Source organism: Thermobia domestica, chromosome 16 (genome assembly GCF_964235325.1).
Source record: "Thermobia domestica chromosome 16, izTheDome1.hap1.1, whole genome shotgun sequence".
NCBI lineage: Eukaryota > Metazoa > Arthropoda > Insecta > Zygentoma > Lepismatidae > Thermobia > Thermobia domestica.
In genome coordinates this window covers 110,753,964-110,764,842 of record NC_137469.1, presented here as the reverse complement: position 1 = coordinate 110,764,842, position 10,879 = coordinate 110,753,964, and the positions used below count along the sequence as shown (strand labels likewise).

General features: G+C 35.9%; 1 protein-coding gene across 1 annotated transcript; it reads right to left on the bottom strand.

Moving 5' to 3' along the window:
- Positions 1 to 253: 253 nt before the first annotated feature.
- LOC145672570 (uncharacterized) lies at positions 254 to 10,387 on the bottom strand. The gene is made up of 2 exons (XM_081741728.1): positions 9,598 to 10,387; positions 254 to 417 (listed from the first exon to the last, which is right to left on the bottom strand). The coding sequence occupies exons 1-2, from the start codon at positions 10,385 to 10,387 to the stop codon at positions 254 to 256; spliced, it is 954 nt and encodes a 317-aa protein (XP_081597854.1).
- Between the last annotated feature and the right edge of the window lie 492 nt (positions 10,388 to 10,879).

Here is a 10,879-nt window from a genome sequence, read left to right as displayed (position 1 = left end):
AATTGCAACATGTTAACGTTAAAATGTTGAAATTCAAAAGGGGTTCACATGTGGTTGACCGTTAAATGCAGCATTTGATACAAAACCTATAACGACCCTTTTGGTACTTTACCCAAAAATAAATAATCGAGATTATATGAACTTGCTTCTGCGAGAATGGTATATGTACGAGTTCCAACACGGGTAAGAGGTATGTTGGCCGTAATGTGTTCCATGCCAGCATTGATTTGCATAGCTAAGTCGGCAGCAATATCTAGACACCGCACGTGAAGTACCGCCGGTCTTCACGTAAGCTTACTGTATTAGGAAGTATACATCCCACACCGGCAATATCAGCATGGATACGGCGATACATATCGAACGATGCATTATTTCTGTCATACTGGGCACGACTTGTAAATCCAGTACTTGCATTGTCTAATACATTAAATTACTTTGCAGTATCTTTATTCCATAATCCCCCAGTTAAATGAATTCGAGTGGCATCGCTACCGTAATTTAATAATGTTTCGATATAAGCACGGTACAGATATGAACCAGATGATGAACTAATTAATTTATCGTTTAACAAAACATCAACGTGACTAAATAATGATTGAAGAAAATTATTTACAGATGCAACAATATCCGCCTCAACTAAATTTGTATTATCGGTTTTTGTAATTTTATATTTTACATAGAGATACAAGTATGCACTGTGAATAAAATTACCAGTTTCACCAGGAACAACAAATTCAATTGGTCCTTCTGACGATAAATTAGAAACCGGACGATATTCAACAGTGGAAGATGATTCAATAGCAGTTTGAGTCATTGGAATAGTAAACAAATCAAGTTCACTTGTACAACATTCAGGACTACTTCCATTGAGTAAAGCCATAATTAACTAAATACATCACCAGAATATTTTCGATTACGTTTGACCGGAGGACCGAATTGTACAACAGCAGGAGCCTTACGTTTTCGTGGACGTCTCTTACCACTACCGGTTAACAGCTGACTAAGTTTATTAGCAGCTTTCGTTTTAATGTTTCTCCAGCTTTTTCTACGCAAGCACGAGCGGATTCTTTAAATGGACGGTCTTCCAATACATCACCTACAACTTGTTTATCCCGTTTGTAACGCCCGCCGGCCTACAGCTTTGGCACCTTGCTTTAACAAAGGTAATTCAAAACGAAATAAACTTTTAAAGAAACTACCAATCCCATGACCCCGCTGATAAACTGGACCTGAAAAGAAGGGGAGTCCACGTCACGTATGCTTCTTTTTCATTTTCCAGGAGAACGTTTAAAATAAAGTGTCACTGTCAATGTCCCGGAACGAAGTGGTAAATTTCGTCCTGCGTGGTACTTTAGTAGTATTTCAATACTGTTAAAGCAAAATTTAGAAAGTGGTACAGCGGCGTAGCGTAAGGGAACGCCGGTATGCCCGGCATCCCCTGTTAATAAGAAAAAGTACGTATTTCATTATATATAAATTGTCTGCTTGTAATTATCACAATTATTTCCACTGCAATCTTCTGGCGCGCTCTCTGGACTTACTTTGACAAGAGGAACCTACGCATGCGCGTCGCTCAGATGCACATTTTCTGTCTTTCCTCCTGTCGTCGTATGCTATTTTCCTCGGGCTTCAAGGCCTACTGAAATCATCGGGGTTTTCGTCTGCTTTCTGTTGAATGCGCATGCGCAATACTTCCCTTCTCACTCCTCCTCATCCCTTGCAACCCTACATTCGCTTTAGATATACGCTGGCATATTCAAGTATTTCCAACTATATATATTTTGCACTAAGCTATAGTTTCTGAACAGAACGTACGAGCCCTAATATAAAGGAAATAGAACAAAACGGAAATGGTTAGTTCAACGCATTTTTGAAGCATGCCGGTTATGTAAATAATAGTATTAAAATAGTTATGCCTCAATCGTAACTAAATGCATCGTAATTGTAATCTTCATCGTAAAGGAGCTCACAGACACAAGCATAAATTTAAAGCATTCTGTAGAATTACGGTCACCGATCTGGTAGGACAAGAGAGCCACCACTCCCCGTCACTCGCAAAGATTGTGCCAGGGCCCTTCAGTCACTGCCACAAATCTCAGGGACAAGGGGAACATGTTCCCTACAATCTTGTCCCCCCCAATAATCCGATTTGAGATTGTGATGATGATGATTTCTATCCGACTGCCACAAAGGAAACTGATGTCCTTTGACTTGTTTCATTTTTAAAAAAGAATCGTATTCTTTAATATTTCATTGTCATTAATTATTAGTAGTCTATTTTCAACTATTTAATTCCTGTAACAATTCCTATAATGCTATTGTGGTAATCATAATTTTGCTCAGATAAGAGTATTGTTACGCCAAATATAGGCTTGATTGATTTTCATTCATAGTTTTGGGGAAGTCATTATTTGTATTGTTATAAAACAAATGTCCTAAAATTTTAATGTGGATCATTGTGGATGCGTAAGTAGAAACATGTCAACTATTATTATGCATATATTCAAATTTCAGAATGTGCTCACGGCACTGAGTTGTAATAATGATATGTACCACTATTTCATCTACATCACTTGGTATATAATATACGAGTACAACAGGTTTACCTCAGAAATCTGATTCATCTACTGTAATATGAGTCTCTTTTCTCCCCTCCCCCACAATAAGCCTTAAAATGTGCCCTCCTGCCGATGTTATAGACAACTCTGCTCCCCTAATCCTCCACAGCATTTTTTTCAACTTCATAAATATTTTGAACATCGTTAAAAAAAGGAAAGGATTATGGGAACAGTCTTACCCATCCCACGAACGTTGAAGACAGATTTGCGCCCTTGACTTCAGTATCTGGGCCCCAGGCCCCCATAGTTGGTTTAAGTGCTTTGTATTTACATCTTCAAATGATATATACACTCAGGCCCATATTCACGAACGGGCGTCTGAGTTCCGGACCCAAGATGACAAATTTTTAGGGGCGATATATATATATATATATATATTTGAAAGAACGAGATTGACGTGTGGTATGTGGAGAAAACAGCCGCCCACGAGAAAGAAATGAAGGGAACGATACTGGAAACAATGTTCATACAAAAGTGGGGCCTAGTTTTCTCGTCACAATGGTAGTGGCAAGAAGGAGCTGAGACAATTGGTTATTAAATTCTAACGTAATCCACGCATTCGCTTCTCTATGCCCCACTAGACCTCCAATTAGGGGGGCTTCCTCCTAAATTTTGTATAACCCTATATTTCCATTCGGAATAGCTATGTATTGCTGCTTGCAGTAGTACTATATCGCACAGATGACTAACTTTGGCATCCCCCTTTCGGAATATCACGCTACGCTACTGAAGTGGTATATAGTGAATATCTTATATCGTAACGTTTGAATTTTCCCATCATTCATATTGCCAACAGTTGCAATACGTAGTAAGGGAGCTTGCGTATCTCCCACCATTTGATATTCAATAAGATCAGTATACACAAAAATTTGAAAGGGACATCCAATATCCAACACGGGAGGGTCCCACAAGTTGTCACTAAGATCTGATTGCCATATAGCACATCTGATAGCGCATCATGAGAAATGAAAATGAGCAAAATTTAAAGTGCTATGGACCAGAAGGATAGGAGCTACGGGGCTTCAAAATTTGAATATCCAAAAATTTATATCATGGAATTATGTACGTTTAAAGTGAATATCTTGAAAACCGTTAAAGCAATTAAAAAAAAGTTGCGCAATTTAATGAAAACAAAATACCCTATCGAAAACCACAAACAGTGTTGCCATAGATGAAGCAGTGTTGCCAACTCAGCATAAAGATATTTTGTTTCAAATAGTACCATATACAAATGTTCACAGATTTAAAACGCACTATTATCACTAAACATAACAGTGAAGTGTAGTGGTACAGTGTTGGACACTGTTGGAGCTACTATGCTGAAAATGTACAATGGGGAAGTCTGATATATGGCAACACAGGGTAATAAAAGAATGCATTGAAAAAAGTGACGGATCTGCATTACACTTCCGTAGCCACGGCGAATAAGCAGATAACTCGGGAAAACAAATAATACACGCTTGTAAAGAAACACGTGTTTTCTAATTCTGTAAAACGATTCTCCAGATTTGGAAGAGTAGTTTCTTGCCGTATGTCTTTCGTGTTAAATGACATACTCTTTTACTTCCTTTCCTATATACAATATGAGTAAGTTTGTAAACTGTAATATTAACATATTCACGTTAGAAATATAATTATTTTATGACTATTTCATTTTGTTTTTAGTCGGCCCGGATAGCGTGTGGTCTAGAAGGCTAGACAACCAACCTATTAGGGATGCGGGTTCCAATTCTGCCTCGGACTTGTTTTTGTTGTACTTTTCACCTTACATTTCATTGTTATCTTCCTTTATCATAGTAGTTCGGATCCTATTTTATACTATAGATCCCGTCCTATATAGCTTCGGAGCTGACACAAGACGTTAATATAGCATCACTCAATTTTGTTTTTCAAATGCATCAATATTTTGTGACACTGTTGACATTTTGCTAAGTTATACTATCGGTGTTATGCATTTGAACTAAATTCATATTATGAGAACCAGATTCCATTATAACCATCTGTTGTAACATATAAGACTTCTCCATAGTACATTACAGCACACGCAGCTCTAACAGTGTGTAACACTGTGCCACTATACTTCACTATTATCTTTAGCAATAATAGAGCGTTTTAAATCTGTAAACACTTGTATATAATACTATTTGAAACAAAATACCTTCACGCTGAGTTGGCAACACTGCTTCATCTATGGCAATATAGTTATGGTTTACGATAGGGAATTTTGTTCTCATTAAATTGTGCAACTTTTGTTTTGATTGCTTTAACGGTTTTCAAGATATTTACTTTAAAGGTACATAATTCCATGATATAATTTTTTGGATATTCAAGTTTTGAAGCCCCATAGTTCCTATCCTTCTGGTCCATAGCACTTTAAATTTTGCTCATTTTCATTTCTCATGATGCGCTATCAGATGTGCTATATGACAATCAGATTTTAGCGACAACTTGTAGGATCCTCCCGTGTAAGTATGGTTGTTTAAATCCTTGTTTTTGAATAACGAGATCATTTTTTCATGAAATCCTAGTTGTATAGCTAAAGTAGGTGAAAGTGTGATGAATTCAACCTTTGGTTCAGAAGTAACCTGAACAATATTGGAAGCGTCAGATCGTATAAATTCTGAACCTTTATTTAATTCTTTCAGTATGTGTTCAATGTCTGCATAATATCCAGGAGTAATTTTACTTTTCATAATTTCATGACCTTCTAATTTGTACCAAACAATATTTTCATCTTCAGTGACATTATGACACCTTAAAGGAATATGTATTTCACTTAATCCGACACACCAATCCGTATCTGTTAAACGTACAGTATTTTGCAAATTATTAATGAAATGGGTTGGACTATTTTTAGGATAAACGTCTGTACTTCCATTTGAAACCAGTGTAGTGTAGAAGCGGTCTTCAATGCTTTAAGAAATAATTTTCGTTGAAAGTGAAGTGTCAAGTTCGAAGTTCCAAAACGAAATGGTAAGTTTATTCCATGTTAATCTTTTAAGTCTACTTCTATCGTGTCAAAATATTTCTTTTCGACTTTTAGGTACTGCGGGTTATTAAATAAAATATTTTTGATACGTCCATACCGCTCGTAAAATATACTAATTTTACGAAGTAAAGGTCCAATTTCTTGTTGTTTTACAATATCCACACATACGTTAACTTCTGTTGGGATATTATAATCAAGGATACAGGGATATCTTCCCTGAGGTGTCAGGAATTATTCCCTATTTTCATTTTTTATATACATCACTGAATCATAAAAAAATGAATTTTCATTCATAAAACCGAGTATATGCTGCAAATCTTTTATTATGTCTAGAATTCACCGATCACGTGACCGGAAGGACTTGAATATACACTTGATTCTTAAAATAATTATATTTTATTATACGTACCTTCTCAGGAATTAGATTTAAGATGGCTTTAATGGATGCATAATATCCCTCCGTTACTTTAACGGACTATCGAATATATTCCCCATCAATAAATGTATCGATTGTAATTTGTTCACCCGGACCGACTTATAAAAACTTCACGGTATATTAATTTGTGTTAAGCCCACAACCCACTTCCGTCCGTTAAATCTCTGTCTCGTGCAAATTTTACTGGAAATGAGGATGTTGAATTATCAAAAAGAGTACTACTTGCACTGGAAGGTAACGTCACGTAAAATCGTGTTTCATTGACGAATTCATTATGCAGACTGAATACTAGATACTCGAATCCACGAATTCATACTTTCTGGTTAGCATAACCATTTTACGAAAACCCACCCCTTCTTACATTGAGGGACTTTTTCAATTAAATAGGTCTTGTTTCAGCTTAGAAATATTTTTGTAATTCTTCAGCATAAAATATTCTTTTAATTTTATCACCATTCCAGTCTTTTAATTTATAAGTTACAGGATTTGATTTCATACACTTATCAACGAGAAATATTTCTCGAGACCAATTCGGCAAAAAAAACTTTTTCAAGTTTATGTTTATATTTGGTAATGCGAGCATAATCTCCTGCTTGAAATTCACACGTTAATTTCTTTCTCTTTACAGTCTTTCCGTACAGTATATTCCACATTTGATTGATATTTGAATCGTTTACTTCTGCGGATTCCATTTTAATAGTTGAATGATAACTATGATTATAATTGTGTGGAAATTGATCTAACACATCAATGTACCGACATGTATTTTCTGCAGTAAAATAACGATATGTTTTACTTTTAATGGCACGAATCACTCTTTCTACTAACGCAGATTTCATTTCCGAATGTACAATATAATGATTAATTCCAAAATCTTTCAACACTTTCTTTACATGGCGATTATAAAATTCTGACCCTAAATCAGTTTGAACGTGAACCAGTGATTGCAGTTGGTTTAAAATTGAAATTGTTGCATTAGCAATTTCAGGTCCTTTCTTTGTTTTCACAGAAATGCAATACAAGTACCGCGAAAAAATGTCAATTGCACATAAAATATAGCAATATCCAGGTCCGTACCCAGGGGGGTCTAGGGGACTGCCCCCATAAATTTTCACTGCTCCCCCTAAAATTTTCACAGTAGACTGGCAAATGAACTATAATATGGTGATGAGCTATAATATGGTTGCATCGGGCCCCCCTAACTTCAGCCGGCCCCTCTACAGTTTTGGGCTGGCCTCAGGCCTGGCAATATCTATCATTATACTTTGCAATATTTTGTATATGCGCCAAATAGCATTGTAATGCTTCATTAGTACCGCTAACATAATATTGTTTCCGTGGAAATGTTTTTTGCATTGGGGTATGCAGTGTATATTCATTTTGTGATGCTAAAATTCTTTAATTTTCTCTCGGGATAATTTTGTTTTACATTCTAATGTACTTACACTGGATAAAGATGTAGGATCTTAATACTTGTAATAGATTTTTGATAATTTTGTCATTTTATTTACATTTTATATTCTTTCTAATACTGAAATACTTTACCTGCAATTGCGGGAAACACTGCAGTCGAAGAAGAATGCCGTTTTCGAATTTTATGGCCAGTCACTTTCGAGATTGCAAAAGCAGGTGAAGACGGTCCTGGTGTATGGGAGCTAATAAATTCCCGAGGAACATTAACATCATACAATAACGTTTTAAACGACTGTAATCCTACTGGTTGTATTGAATATTTCCGTGTACGAACAACATCATTCACTAAATCGATAATATTGGAACCGGAAATGATATTTCCATCGATAGCCACTGTACCATTTTGATCCCAGGAGATTTTCTGTGAATTAATGAGGTGTTTAAGTAATAAATCCGTTTTCCTTCAAAGTGTTTTCGGTACTGATTGTAATATATCGGGTACAAGAGTTAAAATACCGCTATCTGTACGAATACTTTCATTTTCTGAGTCAACAATTGGTAAGGCAATAGGATTTTGCGATGTGCGACCCGATTTATAATGTAAATATCGATGTAATACTTGCTGATACAATTTCCATTTGTGTTCTCTACTCAAATCTGTACGTTGTAAGATTTCGCTCATATCTTTCTCTAGTCTTGATTGATGTGCTTCATGAGTCTTTAAATTAGATTGTATTCTATGAAGTGCATTTTCCGAAACTAACAGCATTTTACGTAATTCCGACATGTTATCTTCTAAATTGTTGAGGCTAAAGCACCAATGAGTGGCCCGAGAATTAATGGAAGTAATGCACCACCTTTCTGTAGTAATAATTTCTTTTTCTTTTTAAGAGAAGGTTTTGAGGAGAGAGCACATCAATCAAGGTGGTGCATTAAGATCTTCTAATGCTACGGAGCCTATGCTTCTGAATTAATGATATGGAAATATTTCCCTTTATAGCGTTTTGTGCTACTTGTGATTTGGTATGAGTCAAATCACCAGGTGCGTTTTGAAGAGTAACTTTCCGATCGGATGTATTTCGCAAGCGTGCAGAGCGTATTATAATGATGTTTTACCTACAACTTCTTGATGCCAACTAAACATAAAACGGTGTGGCTGCGTTTTTAACACTACTCTACACATGCATTATTTCTCCGGAAATATATTCGTTCTCAGTCGTAGGGCATCATGTGTTTGTTGTGTAAGATCACATAATAAATACGTGTGTGGTTTTCGTGTAATTTCCTCGAAGACATTCACGAGTTGTTTGGTTTCACGAGCAATAATTTGTCTCGCTAAATATTCAATTTGTAGCTTATCGCGTGGATTCTTAAATACCACTATATAATGTGTATTTAAACTAATATCTCGAGCATGGCGACTTTTTGGAAATAGATTTTGAACAATAAATATTACGGGTAATTTCTTAGGGTGAGCGTACTTGGTAAATAATTTGGCTACATCATAATTTGTTTTTGACATTAAATCCTCTAATATGAGTAATGAATTTTCAGTTATATCAAAAGTATTTATTTCTGAGATACCTTCCAGAAAATGTATTTTTGCATCAACGTTCAAGTTTGGTATAACTGAGCCATAACACCACACAATTTCTTTAAAGGAAACATTAAACATTTCATTTCTTTCTTTGATTAATCGATTAAGAAAGTGAGTTTTACCAGCGTGTGACGGATCTGCGACGAGAATAGTGCAGGGATGTTGAAAACGTAACATATTCATTGCAAATGACAGAATGTGATAGAAACTCTGCTTTTTATTCCCCCAAGAAACGAGTATGTCCACAATCAATTATGAGATCTATAGCCATACGGAATAACACTTTTTGGTACGTCAGTCACTATGTCAGCGTCTATTCGTCTGCGTTTCCTGATCACCATTCGATGTGTCTTTAGTTCTCTTCGAGAAAAGATGCGTATGTCTGGTTTCCGAACAATTTTGGATGGCATTTCAGTTATAGTTGCTTCCGGATTCCCCGTCACTAAATCATAAAAACTATCAAAATTAATTTTATCACTCGTTCTGTGATTTAATGTTATTCCACAAATTTTATATACATATTTAATTTCCCCACTAGCATTACGTAAAGCGTAGGCGTAATTCTTAGCACCTAATGCTTTTACTTTACGTATTTCCCAACCCTCGGGAACTTCATTTGTTAATCCCCCCAAATAAGAATTTAATTTTAATGAAAGTTGCTCATCTTTTCTTTGTATAAACGTGATACTTTCCGTATTGCAATGGATTACATTCTGCTGTCCAATACTCGTTAGTAGATCATACAACCACAGTCGTGCCCATGATGTTATGAATGCCGCTAACGCAACATTTGAAAACGTTAATGGAATGTTTTCATTCTCACAGTCTTTATATTGAATAATTAGATGATTTTCACCAACTGGTGTTACAGCTTGAATTTCATATTTAGGATCTGTTAAAATTTTCAAAAAATCCTCTGCTATATCAACAATTCTGCGCTGAGATAGGTCTGTTCTTTGTCCCCATTTTCCGTACAGCGAATTCAAAAACAGCTTCGCTGTATTGTGCAGGCCTGGATTATATTCTGTTTTCTGTAACCCCTCATGTTTGAAATATTCTACAATATAATTATCCTGCTCTTCTTTTGTACTACATTCAGCAGGGAAGCCTGAATCTCCTTGTTTCAGTTGTAAAAAGCATTTCATGTATGAGCCAAATAATCCTTTACAAACATCTTTTTCCGGGACTAATAAATCAAATTCCCATATTTCATGAATTTCAATTAGCTCATACCCATTGTCTAATGCCTTGTGCAGTTCGGGGGTACACAATGTATCGGTAATGATACGTTCAATATCTTTGTGCGTACATTCGTCATCATTTTGTTCGTCCATGCACAATTTACATAATCCAAAGAACAATCTGCCTCCCGTAACATAAGGGAGGATTGGAAAATATAAATCGGAGGGTGGAAGAACACTGCCCTTACAAGCCCATGAATGTTTCGCACATTCGGGAAATTGGGGCCATTGTGTACTTTAGGTACATTCATAGGCATGCCTCGTTTACACATTACAATTGGATAAAGGGATGTAACATCTACGTAAACCACATATTTGACCTCTGCACAGTCTACATATACTTAAAATTTTCTGCTCTACCTCCTTGATATGCAAATTTCGGAATGAGAGGATCACGAATATGTTTGCACCGTTGTTCGAGGATATCCTGTATATGTTTATCACGCTTTACCATTGCATCCCATTCACTTTCCCAGATTTCTAATAAGTTATAACCTAGTTTCTCAGATAGTTGCAGCAGTGCACTGTTTGTTCGTATCTCTTCTCAAAAGTTTTGTACGCACCATTTACTTGCATAAAATGCTT

What these genes read in the sequence shown, in the direction of transcription:
- LOC145672570 (XM_081741728.1), bottom strand. Translation starts at nt 10,387, where the DNA reads ATGGACGAACAAAATGATGACGAATGTACGCACAAAGATATTGAACGT. An exon ending in GAATTACGCCTACGCTTTAC is followed by an intron (nt 418 to 9,597) that starts GTAATGCTAGTG and finishes TTAATGTATTAG; the next exon opens with ACAATGCAAGTACTGGATTT.